The sequence below is a fragment of the Temnothorax longispinosus genome, chromosome 3, assembly GCF_030848805.1.
Source record: "Temnothorax longispinosus isolate EJ_2023e chromosome 3, Tlon_JGU_v1, whole genome shotgun sequence".
Taxonomy (NCBI): domain Eukaryota; kingdom Metazoa; phylum Arthropoda; class Insecta; order Hymenoptera; family Formicidae; genus Temnothorax; species Temnothorax longispinosus.
This window is the reverse complement of record NC_092360.1, coordinates 13,036,537-13,063,447: the sequence shown is the minus strand read 5'-3', so window position 1 is coordinate 13,063,447 and position 26,911 is coordinate 13,036,537. Positions and strand designations below refer to the sequence as shown.

General features: G+C 37.4%; 2 protein-coding genes across 8 annotated transcripts in view; both read right to left on the bottom strand.

The window, feature by feature from the left end:
• Positions 1-16,225, bottom strand: part of Dscam3 (Down syndrome cell adhesion molecule 3) — a 100,216-nt gene extending 83,991 nt beyond the window's left edge. For all 6 annotated transcript variants that reach the window (XR_011731207.1, XM_071773132.1, XM_071773128.1 and 3 more), the window contains exon 1: positions 14,985-16,225. The gene's annotated coding sequence lies outside the window, so the exon portion shown is untranslated. The remainder of the gene's footprint in view (positions 1-14,984) is intronic.
• A 2,204-nt stretch (positions 16,226-18,429) lies between these two features.
• The window catches only part of LOC139809889 (uncharacterized), a 29,394-nt gene continuing 20,912 nt past the window's right edge, over positions 18,430-26,911 (bottom strand). The window contains exon 9 of one of the 2 annotated variants that reach the window (XM_071773145.1): positions 18,430-26,852. In XM_071773145.1, coding sequence (XP_071629246.1) covers position 26,852 — 1 coding nt within the window. In that variant the 3' untranslated portion in view covers positions 18,430-26,851. Of the gene's footprint in view, positions 26,859-26,911 lie in introns of both variants that reach the window. The other variant, XM_071773144.1, reaches the window with a different exon arrangement.

Below are 26,911 nucleotides of genomic sequence, written 5' to 3'. Positions count from 1 at the left end.
TGAATTGAATAGATAATGTAGCTTATCCTTTTATCTTGCAACTGCACACCACAGCTCGAAAAAATTCCAGAATACATTTCTTCACATTAAATAATAAAGTACTTATTTTCATAATAATATTTTTCTTACATTTTATTATTCTCTATTTCAACACGTATTTAAGACGTCATGAATAAATCTCTACCTTCTTTTCTTGAAAAAGATGAAAATATTAAAAAATGAGGTAAATAAATATTTTTAAAACTCTTATATACTTTAGTGTGCATTTTCAGATTAACAACAGATTAATAATGAAATATTTTTTTCAATAAATTTAATTATTTAAATGAGATGCTTATATAGGGTAAACTCGGGTAAGATGGCCATAGAAGAAAGATGGCCAACCTATGTTCTTTCAATCTAGTTCGTCATGAAACATCAAATGAACATGTGTTGGCCATCTTTCCTCTATGGCCATCTTACCTGAGTTTACCTTATAAGTATCAAAGATTACATCAATTTATAAAGACCAATTTCTTGGTTAAAAGAACGTCTTGACGATAATCGGACCAAATAATGGTCGTATTGTCATGACGATTATAACTGGCCAGTATAAAGTCGATTAAAATTTTCATTGCCGTTAATTATTTGAACTGGCGAAGTAAATGTGATTTATTCCGTTTTAATAAAGCTTTGAAAGCTTTGAAAAAATTACTTTGTCAGCTCGACGAGTGAAATTATGAAACGGAGTTCTTTACTGATTATCGGCTTTGTACTGCTTAGTATCGGTAAAGAAATGAAGAACGTCATATAACATATCTCAAAGAGATAACAATCCTTTCAAATAATCCTTTTTGTCGTGTCAAAGAACGAGACATGCCTGCCTGCCTGCCTGCCTGCCTGCCTGCCGCGCGTTTTCATTTGGATGATTTCTGTCATCCGGCATACTGCGTGTATTGCGTATCGCGCGCGAGTCGAAAGACTCGCGAGCTCGTGCTTGTATACGCGCGAGAGAAAAAGGGGATGAGAGTGAGAAGGGTGACACCGACAAACAGAAAGGGGGAGGGTCAAGTGCGTTTGAACAGACACGCGACACTCGACCGTACGTCGCCGTCTTTGTTCCTGCCTTCGTCCCGCTCGACTTGCGTGCGTCTTCTTACTTCGTCTACTCTCCGTCCTTTGTATCGTTTTTACAATAGAAGCGACGTAGCTCCGGTAAAGATTTTTGGCCCGGCCTCATCGTGCCTGAAATGAAGTACCATCCATTTTCGAGTTGCGCAACCGTGCTCGTAGATCGCACTCGGGAAGGAAGATCGGTATGCGAGAGGAAGTAATCATGGAAAACTTGTGCAAATGTTGCCGCATGAACGACAGTAATGGAAGTAGCTTGTTAAGAGCGAATATTCCTCCCCCCAACTCTCGTAGCATTGACATAGATTAGGTACGAATGTAACAAGTTTAACACGTTTCTTGAGTTCCATACATAGATACTCGCAACCAAAGATTTTGCTTTAATAATAGCGGATCTTCTCGGGGATTTCCACGTATACGGAGCATCTTGCTAAAAATTTGACGTTAATCCTAAAATTAATGGTTTAAGGTTAAAAATGGCAGAACAGTTATAATCAACATTTGTTTGTAGCGTTATTTTTTCCTTTTTTTGCCCGACTATGCCGTATATTAATCTAAGAACAGATGAGTTATAATAACGAGAAACGTGTTAAAAGAAGCAGATCGATAAAAGACTTTTTAAAAAGACATCATTAAACATTACTATAAATTATTAATAATCGCAATTCATGAACAAAATTAAAATAAGTACGCCATGCGCGGATAATATTTTTTATTCATAACAAGAAAAAAGGACGACTTTTTTATGTTTAGATAAGTTTCATTATACATCATGAGAAACATGCAGGTCAAAATGAAAAGCAAATTAATTTAAACAAGAGTTGCCCATGTGAGACTATTCAATGGGTTAACACAATTATCAACGGAAGAGGAAAGACCAACTATAAATGGCTGCAGTCTTCGTACAGGAAATCATAGCGGCAGCGTAAAAATGCAACGCTGGGCGATTTTACGCTTCGCACGGAGGTCCTGCATCCTTCCGCACCGCGCGTCTATATACGGTGTCCCGTTATTATCAGATAATCCATCTTTGCAATCGTCCTAATGGTGCTGGTATATTCCGTTTTAACGGCGGTACATTGTGCTACGTTAATGGAGAACGAGAGAAAACGCCAATTAAGGAAATTTAAAAAATTTTGTTTACACTTGTATATCTACACACGGTTGTATATTCCACGTTTTCATTTAATTAATCTTCAATGGTTTTCGACGTAAAACATAGAGCTCGGTTTATATATAATTCGTCTTATAAAATGATAGTTTATAATTCATCTTATGTAAGACGATGGGACTCGTGCATTTTATGATTTACTTTTTTCTCCAATATTTCTGTCATTTACACTTTTGATTCTTTTTGTTATTGAAATCGTAAATATGTATCAAAACCCTTTCATTTCCCCATCATGCATTTATGTCATGTAAAATGTTGTATTAAACATAGAAATAAGTAAAAAATTCGACCTACTAATTGGTCGCAAAAGTTCATTAAAGTTGAAATTGCTACGTATTACATATATAAAGCTCTTTTTGGATGATTTACAATTTGCGTCAGAATTTCGAGACAAAATTTTATTTATAATTTTATATTTTAATATACGTTCGTATTTTAATATATATTTTATATACAATATATGTTTATTTCTGTCTCTTTAAACAAGTTACATTGTAGATGTATATTTTTAAGTTATGAATAGAATGTTATCCTGAAAGAAATCGCGAATTTTCTAAAGCGAGTTCTATTTAATAAATACGCTGCTTTTATTAGCTTTCATCTAAAATACAATCGAATATATCTTTCGAAAAGTGTTTATCAGAATATTTATACGGTCAGTCAGCCAACAAAAAAGCAGCGCCGACAAACGTGACCAGATATGACTGTCCTCTCGCCCTTAATCTTAAACCAAGTAACTTTAAAGTAACCGTAAAATCGAGTTTTAGCAGAGCACCCTGTATACGCGGAAGCCTTCAACAGATCCGCGATTTCGAACGTCTCTTGGTATCCCACATTCGTTCATACGCGCGCATACACACACAGATATGTACGCGCACGCACGTAGGAAGCTCTTTCTAACCCAAGCCAACAGCTCCTGAAAACGAACTGCTTTTCACCGCTGTGGAAACATTTTTAACCTAGCCTGCGCTCGCTCGTTTCTCTCTCTAAATCGCTCGGTGCCGCCGCGATACGTTAGCGAATCCCCCGAGCGGTGGCTTGCGCCACCAGGCTCGTTTCTTTCAACCACCGTTGGGATCAAAGTCGTCTCGTCGCGGTTACCGATATTCCTCACGTATAATCGCCTTACGATCTTCGATCGTTCGTCTCTCTCTCCGTCCGCCCCTTTCAAGTTCTCTCCCGTTGTTTATCTCGGATTAAGAGGGATGGAATAAGTATAAGGATAAGTATAAGAAGGGTAAATATAAGTATAGTAAGCTTCGCATAGTTCACAGCTGGGAAAAAGGTGTGTATTTAGGGATGTCCTATAGCCGGTAGGTACACGTTGTGTATAGCGTCAGTGAGGTAATTTACGAGAAACGCATTACATACATTAATTTCCACTCTAATTACTTGCTATTTACTGTCGTGACCAGAACAGCTGCGATCAACATTTTTTTTCTTTTTTTTTTTTGTGGACTTTAGAATGCACAAAAATCGTCCTCGCGATTTTCACGTCGCGAAACTCATTGAGAGAACGGGCATTTTTGTCTACAATAATACAAACTGGGATCGTAGAATAACACTGAAAAATTTTCGACGATGGCCGAATTAAGAATTTTCAAGTGTTCACTGTTGCAAATATCAGTCATTGTTATCGATGTAACTCGTGGAAACCTCATCTCACGATCTTTGCTTTTTCGTCTCTTTTCGTTCGCGTCCCTCAATCCCATCGATCCTGATGCTTCTTCTCCGTTCTTCTCAAGCCTTCCACTCTCGTCACCCTCTTTCGCATCTCTCTCGCGTATCGCAAGTTATAAAATCGTATTACCTTACGTTACAAGTCTGGGAAAGTTACATGTATCATTGACATGTTTTACGGCGTGAAAGGGGATGGGCTGCTTGCTAGAAAAGCACGGAGGAAAACATCGGTCGTTGTGCGGCAATAAAGTGCGCTCGGCGGCTCGTATTTGTATTCAAGACAAGCATGATCCTATTTCCAGTACCACTGGAATTGTTTCGCGTGACCGGTCAAGCTTGCCGATTTTCTTAAGGCGCGATCGTAAAGGCAGAGCCTTGTCGAGACTTGTCGTACATTACTGATTCTGACACTTTTGACGATTAATAAATTAAGAAAGACGTTATCAAAAATTGTCAAGAACTCGAAAGTTGAAAGATAAAAGACTTGGCTGAATTTAACGAAAAAATACAGATTTTTTATTAATTATAATTAACATCAAAATTATATTTAAAGTACTTATTACAGAGTATCTCCTTTCTCTGTTCAAAAATTAAATTCTATATTGTTGACTCTTACATTACTATCTGCTTGATATCGAGAAAAACCTTATTGGATATTGGAGATTATTTAACTTAACATTTTTGTCAAAATAAGTTATAACGGAGAAATTAGAAACTGCCGCGCGAATATATTTTACTTATCTTCAAATTAATGTCGTCACGTCGTAAAATTAACTGAACTTATCGAGAGTTGAGAGGTGCTTTCGGACATGTTACTAACTCTAGTTCAGTACTACATTTATTGCCCGACCGCCCATAATTTCCGCTCGTAATCGTTTATAACTACATGTACGGTCTAACAACAAGCATTATCTGAGCGCTTTAAAATCGTCAATTTCATGCGACAGAGGATTATTGCCTCTCGATTCGACTCGACGTCTTCCCCTAGGATCGGCCGGCGGCCCCGATGTTCATCCCGACGGAATTATGTGTTCGTCGTTTGTCGCGCGTGGTCGACAAGCTCCGATCTGAATCGACGGACGGGCAGCGAGTTAACGGTACGCTTACCTCGTTTCAGTCCGGATGATTATGAACGTTTCGCTCCCGTGCACGTGCATCTCGTTACAAACCGCCTGATTATAGCCGACTGCTTTCACTGTGCGGACGCGTCACACGCATTGCGGATAGCTGCGGACATGCTGATAGCGATAATACTGAATACAGGAGTGAGAGAACTAGGCATTGACGTTCGTTTCCTAAACCTTAATCCTGTAATATGTGATCTCTTTTCGTTCATTTGTCTTTAAATAAAACTATTTATTTAAAAAAATATTGAATACCCTCTTTTAGTGTACATTAAACGACAAGCATAAAGATCTAGTAATGTAATGATTCTGAAGTTCTTAAAAAGGAAAGGATTCTTAAAATGAAGTTTAAAGAACGTCTCCTCGCGTGAAATGTTAATAACAATTGCTAAACATGAATTACATTAGTCGTAACCATAATACAGGCTAGTCGATTTTATATTAAATTACGAAGATAATACTTCGAATGTAAAGCATTTACGATCAACCAACTCCCAACATCCAGTAATACGGTCGCACATAAATGCGTGCACGATATCCACGTCGAAGCCATCTTAACGCCCATAAATACATTAACGAACGTGCTCAGTGCTTATGTCGCGAGTTTAATTATGCACGCATTTGCCTTGTAATTAGCACGGGCTGTTTGGTTACGCCGACCCGATACTCACGGAACTGTAACTCACGTGACCTGTTTGTGAGGTTTGAATTACGTAATACGGGCTGCTATCCACACATGCGAATCCTGGAAATGACACGCCTATGATACATGACCATACCGTATGTAGGTATCTTGTAGAGATGATTATACATATATAAAGATATTTATTTTCCATTATCGCCTACTTGGTCGAATTCATAAAATGCATTGCGGCATTGTAGCCACGTTTGCTCACACAATGCCAAATATTTTAATAATATTATTGACATTTGCAATGTAAAATCGATGATATTATCGATATATTAATTAGCGATAGATATTCGATATTATATCCGGCGAACTTGCGAAATGAGTTTTACAATTAGTCGTAATAAAAATTCGAAATGATATTAAAAATTTCCATAAAATCACAGAGGTATGTGAATTTTAATGCTATTATCGCGAATGCAAGTTATGAATTTTCACGTTTGTTTACTTAATACTTAATTAAAATTCTCTGAAATAGGAAAAGATTGTTCGTGACATTATTTGCCGGGGGATAAAACAGTTGGTGATGCACATTTAAAGATAATTCTGAACTTCAGTTCCTCTCTCTTCTACGCGAGAGCACTCAAACGAGAACGAAAGGCATATCGGCGATTACTCCGTTAAATGGTCCGGAAGTATTAAGTCGATCGTACGTACGACAAAGTGGATTATCGGTCTTCTTTAATTCGATCCTTTAGGGACGAAGGAAAACTGGATGTGCAAAGCTTTCACCACCGAAAATTTTCGTAAGATAATTCGCACAAATACGATAAAACTCGATTGCCGGAGCTTCTAAATCTACAACTGGCGAAAAAATTAGTAAAAATTAAGATTTTTCAGGTTTGAAAATGGCATAAGTATGTTGTAGATAATACAAATCTTATAACACAAGTTGTTTTTATAGAAAGAATTAAAAAAAACGAGTAACATGACCAGTCAATAGGAAGAATTTGACGAAGCAACAAGTGTTTCCATTATTGTCTGTCGCATCAATTTCCATTTCCATTTTAATTATTTGAATTAACTTTATTATTGAGTTACTTAATTGTAACATTATCGAGGCGATTACGTCACGATCTCCCTTCAAAGTAATTCTGCAACTAATAATTCTGCAACAACGTTAAACATTTCGCCAAAGGGTGTGCAATAATGGCGGGTGTCGAACGGTTACGCTTTGATCAAACGCATTAATGACACACCAATGGCACAACAAACGCCACTATGAAACCGCATGAGGCGAAATGTATTACGCGAAATAAACAAGTTTGTCGGTGAATTTAACGCTAAAGGCTTTTTTAGCTTATTGAAAACTAAAACATGGAAATTGAAAGTTGATTTTCAACGATTTCTAATGTAATAACTATTTCGACAATCTTAATCAAATTAAATAATATAATTGGGACAATAGTGGGGATAATATGATTGTACAGTAGTCTAAATCACTGCGCGATCAACCGAAGTAATAGAAACCAGCGCGTGATCGGCCGAAGTAATACAGGTCGGTGCGCGGTCAGCCGAAGTAATACAAGTCAGCGCGTAGTCAACCAAAGTAATATAAGTCACTGTTTATGAGCTAAAGTAACACGATTAATCGATCGGCCATATACGATAACATTTATTATCTTTGATCTTAATCTATCTTAATTTTACAAAAGTACTCGTCTTACACGTCTTGATATATTAATTGAGTTCTTCAAGAAGTTTTCAGAAAGAAGTTCTCAGAAATGATTTAAAATGTTATCGGAAAACTTTAAAGTCTAAAAGATTATCTCTTCTTCGCAAAAATTATTTCAAGCTGTAGAAACATTGAACGTATCGCTATTAAAATATTTACACATTTTCTCTTTCGTCGAACGTGTGCCGACGACGGCCTCGCTTTGGTCTCGCGAGACGGCGATGTGAAGAGCAAAGAACGCGGAATGGTCGGAATGGATGACGGGAATTAGGTTTTCCGGAGGATATGTGACCGGCTTTTCTAGAGATGTCTCTAGTCTCTATACGATGTCAAAGTACCGCGGCAGCCAACTTTCTCGTAAAGCTTCTATCTGCTTTCAACGCCTTCCTACGATTCGCGACATTCCGTTATGTAAAAAAAAAGGGAACAGGCGGACACTTTTTCATATCGTAATTACGATCGGCATATGGAGATCATTCCGATAAATCCGGATCTGGATTAACTGTTGAATAGTGATAAAAAATTCTATTTTCCCTCGAATGAAAGAAAATAGTTGATGACAAAAACGAATGCTGAAAATATATTCTGTTTATCTGATCCTCTCTTGAATGAACTAATAAAGTATTTATCGCAAAACAGTTTTTGCAGTTTTTGTTTAAGTATTAGGTTAGCAATGCTTTCAGGATTTTTCATCTGTATGAAAAATTCAGCGGCATTATCTGGTGTCGCATCATTTATTAACGATAGCTACAACAAAGGAATTAAAAAATATGCAGCACGCGGAGTTTTCCATAAAACAAATACCTAACGATTAATCGTGCGAAAACTCATTAAAACGTTCTTTCTTAAGCGAAAAATTCAACGACAGGAGAAAATAAGTACTAGGGGTGTACGTGTGTGTGTTCTGCATGTTTTAATTGAATTTCTATTCCTTTTCAATTACTGCGTCAGGAATAAATAAGAAAGCACGCGTGCATTCGCATGTATAGCTAATCTTAATCAAAGCCGTTCGAAAAACAGTCCGACGCGATTTTCTTTATATTTTCCCTGGTTACTCGTGCAGAATCAATTCGCGATGGCGGGAATACTTGTTGGCCGGAAGCACGCGGTGGTACAACGCAAAAATCGCAAACAAGCCGGGACAAAAAGCGATGGGAAACAACGAACGAGCGGCGTATAGACGAGTCCGTATTGTCTATCGCAAATAACAGCGAACATCGGTATTCCCGCGGTGTGTACCGTACGCGGCCCGAGCATATACACGACACGCCCGATGACAAAACCGGTAGGCATCCGCGAAACGAGACGAAACGGCTGAACGCGCGCGGTCGCGCGCGCGCAAACGTACGCAGGCACGACGGGAAAATCCGAAGAATTTCCCGAAGAGCGGGTTTCCGCTGGTCGTTATATAACCGGAAAAGCTCGGCCGCGATAAAAGTGGCGTAAAAGGAATCCAGGCTGATTCCCGCGAGCGCACCACCGTCTCCGGCGCGTTAATTGTAATGGTATTAATTACGATAATGGAGCGCCTCCCTCTCTCGTATCCCTCATCCCATATCGACTCTCTCTCTTTCTCTCTTCTCTCTGTCCCTCCCCTCTCTCGCTCTCTCCATTTCTCCCATTTCCCGCGTCTCTCCTCTTCCATGCCTATGCACCCCTTCACGCTCACCCTCGCTCGCGCCGTGCCACTAGCCCCTCTTCGGCCATCTTCCACCCTTTGTTCCGTCCCTCGACTCTGGCGTCAATTAAGTGGATATCTCAAACGAAAAATTCTAATAAGCTCGTTGAAACGGATCTGCTCCAGCCTAGCGCGGTTCCAATGGAGCTTCAACGGTCGCGGAAGCAGATGGCGTCGAGCATGGCATCGCCGATGGCGACTTTTTTTTCTCACCCCCCTAACAGCGCCGCTTCGTTCTTTCCGACGGCGACGCGTCGCGATGCAATGCGTCGCGATGCGAGGCGAAGTGAAGCCGTGGTTCGAGTACGTTCGATCGGTCGAGGATTCTCGAGAGAGAGTAGCTCAACGGCGGGAGAGCCTCGCGAGAATTCAGGACTTCCCTCAGTGAGATCTATCGACGGCGAGGGAATGATGAGGGAGAAAAGAAGGAGGTGGGAGACGTAGGTACAACACACACACACGTACACACAAACGGATACGTTTTCGAAAAGGCGAAGTACCGAGAGCTTTGTCTCTCGGTCGGGGCTTCCAACACTTTTGTTCCCACTCCTGTTACTTTGTTCCCGAGTAGTGTTATTTGACGTCCGTAAATGAATATACGGAGAACGTGCAGGACGGGTATGGGAATCGTGTATTTTATAGATGGCCTTTGAAGCTTCTCGAATACGCTTGTCGATACGGCGCGAGCGTATCGCCGAATGCGTCCCGACTGGAGATTCTCCGACGAGTTCAAAGTCGATTTTGCTTTAGCAAACATTCGACGAGAGATCACGCAGCATAACTCCTCAATTTGCATTAGATACGCTTCAATTAAGTCTCGAGTCTGTCGATAGTCTTGATATAGTTACTTTGCATGAGAATATCGAGGGAGATATTGAAAGAATCATATGGCAAATGTATTTCATTTAGATATAATCTTGCGAGAAAAATTTACATAATTCCCCTCGATATATACGTGCCCTTATATACGACTACAACGGCAGTAAAAATCTATATAAGGCTGTGGAAGGTTGAATCAGATCCATATAGTCATGAACATATGCATAGCGGTTTTTTTTAGCGGGTTACTTTGCCCTGCTTTTGTTATAAACGTAATTTATTACATTTATAACGGAGAACATGTTAAACTTATACATTATTTATAAATTTAGCTACCGCGAGACAAAAATTATGAATATTATACTTAAAATGAAAATTCATGACTTGAATTTTAGAACTTTTATAAAAAACTAAACAGTGTCAGTCTCGTCGATAGTACGACGTGCAATTATTTCTCAGAATCATTTGTACGTAACATGCTCAAAAATAAACCTCAAGTAAATATCGCATTTAAGCAATTGAAACTGTACTTAATATTACAAGATTAGATCGTGCAACAGTCAAAATTTCATTTAACTGGTAATCTTCCTTGTCCGAAAACTATTGAAGGGAGATTTCGCCGTTTGTGATATACGACCGTGGACTCTTACATTAATTCATATACTGAGAAATTAATTATTCCGCCCGGATTATATAGATGTCCTCCGCGCGGAATTACGCTATTTCCTTGCTGATGAGACTTATTGATAAAACAGTATTACGCGATCGTTAACAATGGAGCACGATGAGTCATGATGCTGGATGATAAAGCGGGATTAACCGTGCGCAGAAGTTAATTTAATGCACTCGTCATTATTGCCGTAATCTCATATGATATTGTTAACACAAGTTTAATATTTAGTGTTGTCGACGTGGAGCCGTCCAGGTTATTCATAAATATGCAATATTTTATATCTTCATTATAGACTCGGCTTTTCTAAAACCGAGTATAAAGATACGTATCAGGTATCCAGACATGCTTTTCCAAATACATTAAACCATACGTTACAACATAAGTGGAATATTATGGACATGCAGTTACAAAATAGCTATTCTTTTCTGTTCCGATAATGCCAAATATTGTCTTTCATACTTCCACATATCTTTGAAAAATGCCGAAAGCAGTAGTAATAATTAAATAATTTTAACGTGTGCAAATGTATAATAGTGCACAAATGTGATTATTTTCATAATAATTGTAAAGAAATATAAAACCCATCTTAAGTATTCTCACATAGCAAAAGGAATAATAAAGATGAATATTTCTTTTTGACATAATAAATAATTCTAATTCTTTGTTTTTTTTTCCAAATGAAGTTATACGTAGATTATATTATGTCTATTATTTTGTTATAATTTCTAAAACTGTTTGATATTTCATAACAATTGTAAAAATTTTTTTCCTCAATTTTTTTCAATCTTTCACTGCGCTATAAAATTATATAAATTTTAATGTATTTACAAACCGGAGAAACAATTACGCTGCATGAATAACACACGCGGTGAATAAAATACAAAATACAAAACACGTATAAAACACAGTTTACCACATAATTTATCATTTAATTCATTAAATAATCACGTTATATATTGCCTCAAATGTAACGAGAATTATGTAATGTTCCACTTATGGAAACGTATTACATAAAAGAATATTGTTTCTGCTCTCCGACAAAGACGTGATCGCAATTAAGAAATCGTACAAAGAAAGTAAATTCTCCTTAGAGAAATATAGAGGATTCCAATGCTGGCGATGTTCCAGTTTTTAGAAATTAGTAACGGCCCGAAAACACTTGCAAGTAGATATAGTGGGCGGAAGTGTAGACAACAACGGATAATAATGGCGAAGTTGGTTACGTCGTGGCTTCGCGGGCACGCCGCAAGAAGCGTCGTCGTCTTTCTCTATCCAGACTTTAGAAAAAGGTCAACACCCTTGATCATGATGAAAGTTCCGCCGTCGGGAAGTTCCGGAAAGAAATAACGTATATATGATTGTGCTCGCAGCTTGATCTTTATAGAAGATGCGCATTTGCTACCACATTGCCGTCAGAACCAGAAAACTAGAATTGGCGTAATGCAACTTTTATGGGGATGCTCCCGGAATCGTGCACACTTAATCGACGGTTAACTTTCTTTGACAAAAGTTTCATTAAAGGATAATAAAACTCTTTTTACTTATTACGAGCTTTCACTGACTTATTCCTTAATACATCAAATTCTTTAGAGAACAATGGATTAATGTAGAATATGTACAACAATACGATTTTTACGCTCTTCTATCTTTTTTTTATTTTGAAAAAAGCTTTTCGAGAAGAAATCAAATGTTCTTCTTGGCGTTCGGCGATCGCCGAACTGTTCAATTCAGTATCGGTCACGCGAGAGATCCTGAAATCTTCCCGCGGAGATCGCTCCATTTCTCGGATTGTAAATCAGATAAAAGGCATAATTAACCTTGGGCGCAATAATCGGACGGTGTACTCAACCGCGAGAGTTACGTCGTCGCATCGACAAAAATACGTAAACGGTTCGCCGCGCGAGAAAGGGAGCCCATTAGCGCTCGTGCGAGAACGAAGTGGTCGTTCATTCATGAACTCGGGGGGGCGGCCATAGCGTCGTAGCCGCTCTACGCTATGTACTACGTTCTCCGCTAGTATTATCGCTACCACCACCACCACCACTGCGCCTCGCTATTACTCTCGTTCTACTACGCCACTACCACTTTTACACATCGCCAACGCCACCGCCATCACCACCACCACCATCACCACTACCACCACCACCACCAGCATTGCCGCCCCTCGGTGCACCAACGTCGGTTACGTGTTCTACCACAAACCAGGTATCGGCACCGGCAACGCTACCGCCGCGGCGTGCCGAGCATCGCGTTCCTGGCGTTCTTACGCGAGGAGCCTCAGATACCCCCGATGCGAGAGGCCACCCCTTTTAGTTGATGCACTTCTATCGCCGAACGCCTTGACATTGAGAGCACCGACGCGAATGCCCCGCCGCGTATCGCGACTATACCCGTTCTCGGACCCTGTATGTCGGAAATGTTGAGCGAATCCGTCGAATGGATCGTCGAATGCCTAATCCTCCAGCATGCCTAAGAACATTCAAGCTGGATGACACGCGTTCGGAGATTATTCATATTGTCGATTGGGATGCTTTACCGCATATATTTTCCAATTTGATATTAAAATGTTCTTCAAACCGTAACTTTTGTAAGTAGAATGTTACACGAACAAATGTTCTGATTATCCTAAAATATAATTGATTACGAATAAGATTTAAAAAATAATTAGTTCGAAACAAAATTTAAAAACTTTTTATTCTGGCTATTGTCATTTCTCAGACTCTGTGACCTTTCCGACAATCTGTCCCCGACAAAAATCTGTCAATCAAATCTTATTCCAATAATGAAACCGTTATCTCGTTTTCTTTCATTGTTACAAAAATAATTCATATCGTTCTGAATTCGAAATAATTTTACACGGAATTAATAATAATTGTTGTTGCCAGATTAAGTATTGTGTGAATAAATAAATCATTTATATCAATTATCGCAATCACGAGAGCAAACACGTTAATAGCTTGAGGTTATTTCCCATGTTCAGCCAAAATTCACGCTAATTAGGAGTTTCCCTTCCAGGGAAAGGCAGGAAATCAGCTCTCAATTTTGATAATGGATTTGAAATTTGTAAAAGCGATAACGAGATACCGGCAATTACTTTAATTTCATAAATATGCTCTCACACATTTAAGCATTAAACGTAAGTGTAGTAATTTTCATTTCTTTGAAAATGTAATTAAGGATATTTAATCGCGACGAAACTGTAATACTAGCGATTATCATTTTCAATTCGCGTTCAATCTTCTAATCGAATGACGATGATTTTTAATTCGCCATACAAACATGATAAAAGAAAATTACTTTTTCATGAAATTTCCGTAAAATTCTTCATTAGATCATCTTTTCATCTCAATAGATTGTTAAATTACAAAGGCGAGCGTCTGTTTTACAAGTTTGTCAACATCTCGAGAAGTATGATTAAACTTTCTTGGCTCTTACGAAAATCAATCAAAAACATTACCATCGCTTTCTCGGCGTCGCTTCCGGTTATCCCGACGGTTTTAAGGTCAACGCGCATACTATGGTCCTTGACACTGAAACAACACGAAACTTCGGCAACTTGTGGGCAAGTTCGCGAGATTTCCATACGTTATTCTGGGGAATGTATCCAATTAAAGCGACGAACGAAACTTTGACTGTTTCAGCTTGCAAACTGTTTTGGTTCGCGTTTCCTTCGTTGAACGTTAGAGAGTTATAGTCAATTCGTGGAAACAAACTTTGAGCATTTATAGAAAGTGTCAGGTCATTGATGAGAGCGTATAAAAAGATAGATGCAGCATTAGTGAGTACTGAGTGACAAGAGTGAGTGATAACCGACACTTATTTTTGTATAATGCAATTACATATTCCTTTATAGAAACGAGATAGATCTTAATTAAAATAAGAATTACAATTAGAACAGTCATTTAAATAATGAAAATCCGCATAAGTCACTGGCGATTATATTATTTTAAGAATTTTCCCTCTTTACTAATTTTAAATATCACGATTCTCATATTGATATCGAAAATGTCATTCGCTGCATCTAAATTAATATTCGACAAAAGCATACTCACTTAAAAAATTCATCAACATTCTTTAAAGCCGATTATTCATTGTTACATCTACATTCTGGAAAGTTAGCTACACTAAAATTCAATTCAATTCAACGCAACGCCGATTTTCGCTTGATAAAAGCAGTTTTCGCGGTCCGTTGTCCCGGATGAAAACTCGCGATCCGTGACATTCGAACCGGCGACGATCCTGAAAATTGCCGATTTATTTTCTAGGCGATAACACGCGAGACCGATCCTAATTCTGGTGGTGGTGATGATGAAGATGTTGACGGCGGCGACGGCGTGGTGAACAGAAGTTACAAAGGTATTCTCACCCCCGAAGAGCAAACAACTCTCTCGCCGCTTCCGCCGGAGCCTCGGACCGTAAACACACGTCGGTGGCTGATCGCGTACTGAAGTTTCCACCGACGGTGGATCCAGCATCCCCGACCGGGTTGAGAGAGAGAGAGACACAGAGAGAGAGGGAGTGACAGACAGAGAGAGGAGAGAGAGAGAGAGAGTAGAAAGAGAGAGAGAGAGGAGGATCCCGCCGCACACCGGCGTTCGACCCCACCGCCCTACTCACCACCTACCACCGACGCGGACACCCTTTAACCCTCCTCCGTTCGGCACTCTCCGTCCTCCGAACCGTCACTCGAAACCGTCACCGTCACCCTATACGAACCGCTACCGACCCTGTGCGCAACCCCTCCACCGTAACACCTGGACGCAGGGGGAGGATAGGGCACGAAGATAGGATATACTTGGTATCTCTCATACCGTTAACCCAGAGACGATCGAAACTGAACTTGTCCGGTTATTTTTTTTCTCTCAGTGTATCTAGATATGGATGTAGATTTACACAAAAGCTTGCTTTGTAAAATCTATCGGAATAATTGCGACATTGAAATAAATGAAACTATGCTTTTTCAATATTGAAACTGTTATAACAACATTAGAAGCAATAGCTGCTTTTACAACAAATATCACAAGTCATTAGAATTAAAAATACGCAACTATTTAATTAGAAACATATTAAATAATTATTTAATATACATTCGTATATTTACGTATATAATTTTTTTTTAGTGTTGTATCTATAAAATATAAAAAGAGACGTATTTTTCAATATCAAACAAACATTATTCACATAAACGTATCTTAATGTTGGCCACAAATAAAAGAAATTGATAGCTAGAAGTGGTTTCAGATATATTAAGACATAAAACCAAATTCTTCATAGACCACATCGAACAAGTTTGCCAAAAGCTATCTGAAAAGCCAAAAGAGAAAAATAGAGAATGATTTTATATCCTAAACTGCGGATAGCGCGAAACACTTTTCTCTCATAGCTCCACTGGCTTTAAAACCACCTTCGTTCTTACGAGTATTTTTGTTCTTATAAAAGTAATCGTTTGGCCGGCAAACCCCCGTCGACGTGCCGACAAAAAGTCGGCGAAACTCTCCAAAAGTTTTCTACCTTCGTTCAGCGATATATTTCATTGTCGGCGGCCATATAAATTCCAAGAGATTTCGCGCGATGTAAGATTTAGCTTGTGATTTAGGAAACGTTCCGGGGGCCGCGCGGCAGCTTTCAGGAGAGATCAAATCCCCAGGAATCAACGGTTCTCGGACTTTGAGGATCTCGAAAGTCCCTCGCGATTTAGAAAAGTTTTCGAAAGCTGCCGAAACTTTCTGTATCACTTACTTTTCCCCGGGACTCCCAGAGCCTGTCCGCGTATTTCCGAACCCTCTTTCGCAAATACACGTCACGTACGTTCGCAGGAATACCTATCGGGCCGACATATAATGATCTCATCTTTGGGTAACACAAGAGGCATGTAGAATTTCGCCGGAGGACTGCATAACACTGCAATATATACGAATATGTTTAGTAACTGACATATATCTCTCATTTTCAAGATTTGACAGAAATATTGACTTTACTTCAGATATACGTTTATTTTTTTTTCTTAAAAACGACTGTGCAGATTTTGATTCGCAACTGGTATCCATAACCGATATCGTAAAATGCAAGCATGCCCAGCTGTTTCATATATGTAGATTGTAATATAATAATTTATTGCATTATATTTCGTTTCATTACTGAAAATATTTGTATTTTAATATTTCTGTTAATATAAAAGAGATTAAAGTAACCATGATGCATAAAAACCTTACCATGCAATTTGCCCGTGCTTACAAAATATTACAATATAGATTTACATTGAATATTAATGTTTTTATCTCTTATTTTATGATTTTTATTTGTTTTGAAAGCATTTTGTACATGAAATAAAAATATTTGCAATATTTAATAGATTAAAATTTTAGAGTAACAGTTATCAACTTGACCCTTCATCAAATATTGAAAATCCACTTCGCTTTTCGATAAATAAACACGCCTAAAAGCTTCGACATGTGTTTCTATTTATCCTTTTGCTTTGTAAACGTACTCGAGTAGCGTGAATGTATGCGAAAATATGTATAAATCGGGAGTGGCATTAGTGTAAGCTCGTAAATCATGTCGAGTAGGATAAGTTAGGAGCATAAAGGAGAAAGTTTTCGCGAAAAGGTCGAGAAGCTTTGTTGATAAATCCGTGGATCATCAAATGGTTAAACTTCCCGTATGGACGGATCTCTTATGTTAAGATACTTTAAGATAAATATTAATACTCAATTGCGCTAAAATCGAGTATAATTGGTTATAATGTGTAAACTATATACTTTTGTACTAGATTTACTGGTAAATATGCTTGTACTTTACAATGTGAGGAACATTTATATATTTAAACTACATAAAATATTATCTAGGTTATTATATGATTTGGCTCGATTTTTACTGTATGAGATACCATTTACGATGAATCTTTTTTTTTTTAAACTTATAGCGAAATCCACAATAAAGTCGTTATACGGCACATGCATATTGTTATTTTCTTTTTTTGGTAGTATATTTTACCATGGTAAAAAAAATTCGATTTTTTTTTAACGTTATTTAAACATTTCACAAACCATACATTCCGAAAGAAATTCTAGATAATATTAAAGTACAATAAAAGTAAAATATTTTTTATTACTAATTAACAAAACAGTTTGAGTTCGCAATGTTTAATTAATTCAAATAATAAAACTTCTATATTAAAACGTATTTAGACGAATAAAACGTATTATTGCAATATTATTGCAATATTATTAAATATTCTATCAAATTAATCGTTAAATACTATTAAATTAAATTTTGGCGAGGGAGAGGAGAGCTATTATACGGATTTAATTCTCATCAGAACTCAGAACAGAATTTTATTTATAATTGCGCCGTGTATATTAATATTTTAATATATATTTTATATGTGTATGTGTAAATATTCTGATTTTTATACGTATGTGTACCTAAATATTCTGATGTAGAATATACAGATAGAATTTTATTCTATCTGTATTCCGAAGTGAATTATAGAATATCTAAAGTAGGTTTTAAGCTTGCTGATAAACTATAATTGATTGAAATTTAAAACATTTTATTTATCATTTTGTGTGCCAATGTAAAAAACATTTAAAGAATCAGAAATACACACATGCATACATAAAATATATATTGAAATACACACAGCATATAAAATGTACATCAAAATATACGGCAAATAAAATTATAAACAGATAGAATTCTATCGTGAAATCTGGTGCAAATTATAGGACACCTAAAATATGTATTCAGAATAAAAAGGACATTCTTATCTAGAACATTAGAAAAATGATATTTTTACATAATAGACGATATGGTGTAAACAACGTATATGTATTTTATTTCAGATAAATATCTCAACATTGAACATTGACTAATGTATATGTATAAGTACATCGTTTACTCGTTTACGTCGCAGTGGTAGTCCGATATTCGTTAATATGTTATATATATATAATATATATATACTTCTCTACCTATCACTGGTCTACAGGTTTGTTATAAACTATCTGATCGCTTAATGTCGATTATACGCAATAATGATTTTTATCCCTTACGTCTTACGTAATATTTTTATCATCCCTGTATGCATTTATTTTACTCGCGATAATCTGCTTCTTATCTACCGTCGTGGATCGTCGTTGTAATCGCGTCGACGATCGTTACATCGTATATGTTTACCTACTAATTAACTATTTTTATCACAATTACGGTATTATTATTTAAAGCCGTTAGAGCGCCGGGCGAACTTTGCCGGAACACTTTGATGATCCGTTTGTTTCTGTACGAGAGCAATTATTAAAGATAATTCATGTATCCTAACGGAACGTTATCCCTCACGAAATTTTCTTCCGATTATCCTTAACGAAAATTTTACCTAGGAATTTACTTAATAAAATGTTAGCGATTGAATTAAATTCTTTATCAAATATTAAACATAATAAACCAATAAAACTTTTATCTTTAATTAATTTTAATTACTTTAAGATTGTGCATGCTTCATATTAGCTTGTATTAAAAATTATTTATATCAAATTAATTCAACCTAATCTAATCAACTTAATTTAATTTAATTAGGTTTCACTGAATAAACGCTCTTTTAATATTAAAAATAAAAAATCATAACAAATATAGCTAGTCGCGAATTTTCGTTAAGGACAAGTTTTCTTCGAGTGCAAATTTCTTAAAAGATACTTCTTATTTAGCACCTTCATATTATCTTTTTTCGAGATTACTTGTATTGTTGTAGTCACATAATATTAACATCCATAACATTTTTCTCGTTGTTTTTATATTCCGCCTTTTTAATGTGCTTTCGGTATTGCTTCAAATATCTTGTTCGCGTACATAGCAATCAACGAAATCGGCATCAAAGTTCCCGTCTCTATACAAGTTTGCCGAATCGCTGGCGCCCGATCGGCAAGCGCAATGTCTACCGTTCGTCTTGGATCACTTTCTTGGCGCTTTTCGACAAACGCTATATATCTAATTAATTAACAGTATCGCTTATTGCTGCTGTTTCGTGCATTGACTTGAAAGGTGACGCCTCTCTGAGAACGAACCAAGCTGCGTGTCGCGATAATCCTTGAAATGATTGCTCGAAATCATGAGACAGATGTAAATTGAAAATAAATATTAGTTTATATATATATATACACACAAGTATGTTAGTTATATATAAAGATCTACCATAGAAACATAGGTAGCGAAATTAGCATATCCTAGTCCTCGAAATTAGACATTGGCTTTACAATCCCTAAAACTTTTCTTTTCTTCCTACATCCATCTGTCTATTGTATTCTAATATTTGCGAGAGACAGATAGCTCTTACTTTAGCCATATTTGTTTTCGTAAAATAAATTACAAAAGCTAAAAACAGAAGAAAAAATACAGAGGAACCGAAAATCCGGGATCGAACGGAAATAAAGATAGACATAGAAACAAAATAATTCATGGATTTATTAAAAATAACACAGAAGTTCGAAATGACACAACAAATCAGAACAATAAGCCGCGCTTAAACGGATTAAGACGTCTGACGATTATTATAGCGTATCACAATCGCGGGAATATTTCTCGAAAATCGAGGATATATACTCCCGATCTCGATCTTCGCAGTTCCCTCGACGATATTGCCAACGGTTTCCAAGGAAAGCTTCGCGTCACGTGGGATCACGATCGCTGTCAGAATAACTCTTTCGAGACATTCGCGCGTGAATATTCTCTTATGCACTTTTTTTTCTACTTATCACTCTATTATTGCATAAATATGTCTCACTAGCCGCTCAGCGGTATACTTTTCATCGTAATCTACCGTTATACTCTAAGAATTATAATGCATATAAATTGCATTCACCTTTCACCACTTATCTAACTAGAGCAATCCCTGAAAAAGCGTTGAAAACATATATCACATAATTTGTCGGATGAATAGTCTCCCGTATCAATTCCTAGATTGAAAAGTGATGCTCGTAATGTTTTTTCAGGGATTTCTTCAAGTGTCGAAGAGTATTAAATTAAATTAAAGCGATTTAAAAATAAACATTTCGCTAGACATATATGTATCATTTTTGTAAATAATTTGTAATTATTTTATCATTTTCGCAATTATAGAATTTCTGTTAATCTGTTAAATCAAATTGACGAGCAAGATGGATATACCTGGTGCAAATTAAAAGTATTACCACGTGACGCTACTTTTCCTGGCGAGTAGTTTCTGTGGAAATCTCTTTTTAGAAACTATTCAAATTGCGCACAAAATTGTCCAATGAATTCCCAATTCTTTAAAAGAAATCTTCTAATAACGATATTATGACTGTGTTTCGCCGTTTCTCAAAGAATTCCCAGAAACTTGTTCGCCGATGCTACGAGTATGAAATAGTCTAGACAAGGGCTTCAGCCCTAGACAGTGTAAGAAAACTCTGACTGGACCTTTCACAAAACAAAAATATCCATTTAAAATTATTTTACCAATTAATTTTTATCTTCCTATATTCATATAAGCACTGATATATGTATAAATATATAAATAACATAAATACAAAGCTTGCAATATTCAGATGAATATTGCGAGAGATTTGCATAAATATAAATCCATTATTACCACATACAAGGTCTGCCAGCCTTTCTTCCACTCTGTAAGTAAATCATTAATTAGGGTTAATATTCAACGAAATAAGGTTCGACAAAAAAAAAACATCCGTCTCCAGGATAACTTACTGCCTATTATGAATCGCGCGTCTAAATAAATATTAACGATCGATTGCTTCGCTATCGTTTTCACAGCTTTCAGGGACTACGCGTTACCTATACGGGATAAAGCGCTCGATGAGTGTTTTATTACACGGTAACCATAAGAGATGCGATTATCTTTGGGCAAATTGCTCGTAATTGATGTTGCGCGTGTATATATAGGAGGAGAAATCATAATACCCATACCAACTATAGTGACATTCGTCGCTGATTCCTAAAACTTCGTTGCTAATTCAAAAGATGCAACGTCAATCACAATCGAAAAACATTTGCACTGCAATCACGATTCCTGATGAATAACCCAAGAGCATCGTTGCATCGTGGAAATTTTGACGTTTAATTGGAAAAATACTAATATCACCTATACTAAATCTAATTTCTAATGAAGAAGTGTAATATGCGAGTATGCAAATGCAAACGATTGACGAAGAATTTAATAGTCGAAATAAAACGGGACTGCAAAAAAAAAATGATACAAAGCATACAAGCCACAAAACTACGATATGTAGTCCTAACTCGAGGTCCTTCCCCCTCCGCGATTACTTCGTTCCTGGCTCGTAGAAAGCGATTAAAAACTACACCAAATCACGCAGCATCGTTCGACTTAGCGGCATCACTTTCCCTACTACGCTTAGGGATGCTCACTACTCACTACAATTGAAAGAAACGAAAGCGCACGACGAATGAAACAAATATCGCCAATTTTCGTCATTTTTATTCTTGACTCCTCCGCTTTTATTCATCTTATCTGTTCTCAAATTATTGTACGTTCGTGTAAAAATGTACCGCTCGCGCGCGATTTAGCATACATGAAAATGTAACGAATTTGCAGGATGTACGTGGAATATAATCTGTATAGAAAACTCGTTCGTTTCGATCATCGTGCGCCTTTGTTCGCCCAAATATTTCGATTAGCGTTCATTTGTCATTTACAAAGACGCGCACGGAGCGGTGGGAATTCAAGACGCCGCTCAAAAATTTCTTAAATCTCACGAAGCTCTTTTTATCTGTACGCTGTTTTACGACGAATAAAAATTTGTTTCCATTCTGTTCTTAAAAATCTAGTTCCCATCGCCAGGTGCGCCAGAACAATACGATCTCTCTAATTCTTAACTCGCTAATTAAATAGATCTATTTATGCTTACGCATATTTTATTACCTATTATTATAAGGCATGGAGTATGTTACTTGTCCAGTCAACCCTCTATCTTTCCTTCCTTCCTTCTTCCAATTTCACAACTCTCGCTCGCTCTCGCTCATTCTCTCTCACTCTCTCTTTCTCTTTCTCTCGCTCACTTATAACTCCATCGTTCGATACCCTTTTTGTTTTTAAACCTACTCCGCGAGCTATCTATACGCGTAAATGTTGCAACGATCCCGTTCCTTCAATATTTTTCGTTGGAAATAATTTTTTTTTGTTTACGGTATGCTTATTAGTACACAGGTAAATATGCACACGCTACTCTCCCGTGATCCGAAAAGAGAAGTGGACTTTGAAATTTCGTACGTCTCGCGTTGGCACTCTTTCATTTTCCTTTACGGTTTACCGAAGACGCTCCGTTATCTTTTGGCCAAGGTTTCGCGTCTCGCTTAACTTTGATCCGTCTCGAAAATCGAGGTATTCTAACTTTAACGACTTGCACGCGAGGTCCATTCTCTGTTCAGAGCAACACGCTAATCGTATAATGGTAGGCGCTTGGTAACACGAAGGGTTCGACTTCGCGAGAGAAATACCCCCTCCGCGGCGTTTCACCGTGTCGTAATTAATCGTTATTTTGTAATCGTATAACATTCGGTGACTATTTACAAGCTCGTCTGTCTATACTCTGGGATGACTACGTGAACGATCGAAGAGTCAAAACGCTACGATGTACCTCTACTGTGTCTTTCGCATGCTCTGTAGCATGTATGTAGCACACGTTTAAGCACGAAAAGACGCAAACCCGCGACATTACTGATCGCGAAATCGACAAGAGAAATTTGCGTTTTATGAAAGAAATGAAAAAAGAAACAGAAGTATTCCAATTAGCGAAACGAAACGTATTACTACGGAGAGGACAGCATCGCTGAAGTGATGATATCAAACTTCGATTGAACGGTATGAAATAAAGTACGTTAATTAGGAGAACAGATGCGTATCTTCCTCCACATCCCTATTGTTTCGTTACTTATTTTGATCGTGGTGTTTCTCGTTATCGAGGCCATGTACACCAACACCAACAACAGCGATCGATATAACATTTCTTAAATAAATTTTCTATTCGTTTTCAGCGATTAATCAATTAATTCTTAGCAATCATCAGCTTGAGAAGTAGATTCATTTCATTTCGTAATCAACTCGCAAATCAGAAGGCCCTTTGCTGCGGAAACTTCTTTCTCTCGCGCGAAAAATTTTTCATTTTTATAATCCCCGTAAAAGAAAAAAAGATCAAGAAGAAAGAATTCATTCATTCCAATCCCTCGTCAATGCGGATATTCGCAGACACGAGAGCTTGATGCGTAACTGAGTGTATACGTGGGCATGGGAGCATGTATGTGTGTTATGCGATGTGCATGCATGAATATATGTCAGTATGTATACACATGCGTCGTCACTTGGAGCGCGTTTCTGCAATAGATGCTGTAGTGAGTATCGTAATTAAGGCCGATTCAGTGTTTCTCGCCCGCTCTCTCTCCTCTCTTCACCTCTCTTCACTTCGAATGACATTTCTTCTCTCTCATAACTAAAACTCTAAATTAAAATACATTATTACGTTAAATTAAATACTCTTTCCACGTTCTAACCCGTATACGATTAAATAAGAAAAAAAAAAGAAATTGAGTCATATAAACATAATATAATTTCCCTAATAGACCTAAGTCGGTAGAGGAGGAAGTATTATCGATTGGACCTCTTAGATTATAAGTAACATTAGGCCAGCGATAAAAGGATTGCTCTTATCTTAGGCTGTTCGATTAGTTATCGTTAAACGAGCAGTAACAAATCACAGTACCGTACTACATTTAATCCCTCTTTTTAATGAAATTTCTAATACCATCCATTAAGAAAGTCGATCGCGCTGAAACAGCAAATTAGCTGTTAAACTCGATAATTAGTTCTTTTTTTTCTCGTTGCTGTTACTTTTCATGCGGTTATTTTAAAAGCGCATTCCCCCGCTTTCGTTGTTAATCGACGAAAGCAGACAATCTGAACCGGGCTTAATCAGTCGGCTAATTTCGCAACTCGGTAAATCGCAATCGCATATATAACTGTTCCGATGGTCTATGTGAGAAAGAATCGTTAAAACCTCTGTGCCTTAGAAGACAGTTTTGCACGATCGCACTTGTTATCGAACCGTTTCAAGTCCTGTAACGATCAGATCGATACGAAAGCTGCAATCGTGCGAGAACACTTCAATTATTTCACGCCATATATATATATATCATCATTAAAATCTGTATGCACCCATTTTCTTCGCTGTGATTCTTTTCTTTTTTTCTTTTTCTTTTTAACGCTTTTATAGGCCGGCCTCTCCATGCCGCGCGCGCGCCGGCTTTATAAAAATCATATATATTATATATATATGTGTGTGTGTGTGTATATATATATATATATATATATATATATATATATATATATATATATCACCAAATCAACAAATAAATATCCTAAATATATTAAATATGTGTAATATATGTAATATGCTCTCCCAACAAATAATATATATAAGTTCATCTATTTCGTTAATAATATATATATTAAATATAGTAATATATATATTACTATAATATTTATAATAATATATTTATATTATTTTGTATTTATACATTTATACTATGTATTCATGTATTAGGCATACTCTATGTGAAAGTCTACCCTTGTATCCCGGTAGGATCGGACTGGTCCGTCCGACCATGCTATTTTTTAATAACGTTTCTTATTCTTTTTTTTTCTTCTTTATAATATTGCCTTCTCACTATTTATCACCCGCCTTCACTCTGAGTGAAGGGTGCGTTCTCTTTCATTAGAGCCACACGAATCTCCTCCCTCGCATGTGGTCGCAGCTCACAGCCAAAACCAAATATAAATCTTCCTAATATACATATATTCTTGCGCGGAATCGTCCCTCCCTTTTTTACGTGTCGCACGAAAAATCCGCACTATTGCAGAAAAGAAATGTATTACGCGTTAAACAGACTTACCTGTTAAGCAAACGCGCATACATGAAGGAACGATTTTTTTTCTCAGACAAGAACGCTGCCAATGTAATAATTCTTCGTCGCGTCTCGAGTTTTTTTTTTTTTTTAAATCTTTTATTAACAATCGGATGTCCGTATTGCGAAGTAGATGAATGCCCATAAAATAAACGTTTCTCCTTCTGCACTCTGCTCTTCCAACGCTTATATTTTTCAAATAATCATATTAGAGTGAAAAAACAACGGTAAAAAGTATAGTGTGCCATGATATCATTAAAATAAAAATAGAAAAAAAGTTCATGGTAAGGATTGCTTCGTCCCAACAAATTCACAACATGGACATTCGAATGTACATCTCAAATATAAACTCGACGTTTCTTTTTTTTTCTACTCGATGTATATCAAATTTTTCGAAGCTGTCAGCCGCGGTTTGTAAATATGAATAATTTGAATCACTACGAGGCAACTAGCAGCTTCCAAAAATGATGCGTATACTCGAAGTACCGATGGTTTAAGATCCCATATAACATGACTAATCTTGCTGCAATATAATCAAACACAATCACTCATTTCCACACTTCATAATTTTTTTCTACCCTCAAAACAACGCGTTTCTATTATTTTACGCCAGCTTGTTATACATTCTATTCAATGTATCTACCGTGCTTGTGCTTCGCAAACCGCGTTTCCGGTGTACATTTTATATTTGTAAGCATGTTAATCTCTTTCCTTGTTGAACGTACGAGAAAAAGTCGACCGTTCGCGCCGTGAAAATCTGGAAATTTTCACGGCAAAAAAAAAGAGATGAAGAAAGTTAATGAACTGTTGAATATTCTGTAATATCGTTTAGACCGTATATATCGAAACGATCCGCAATATTTCCGCTCCTCTTTCACCCTACCCTTTTAGGATTAGATCTCCATCGATGCAGCAATTGGCTAAATCAGCCAATTAAATGTACGAGGCCGTCGCCGTTCGTAGGGTGGAATGAAATACGCCGTGAAGCGTGTGCAGAGGCATCAACTTTTCGAGACCTGCCTGCGTGGATGACGTGTGAGACGAGCCGCGTCTGTGCCCTTCCTCGTGGTTGCGCCGTGAGCGTCCGTCGACGCACTGCTTGTTACTATTATTGTTACGATAATCACCATAGCCTCGCTGGACCCGGGAGCGCTCCGACGAGTGGGCCGTATCGAATGGAGGGTGCGGGAGGACGCGACGAAACTGAGGGGCGGGCTGCACCCTGCACGCACCCTGGACCCCCTCTCACTTGTCCTCGGACTCACCCCGCGGTGACGTGTCCGTATCCTGTCTATCGCTGCAATTAGATACGAAAGGAATACGAAGACGGGACTTTTAATTTTCGAGGCG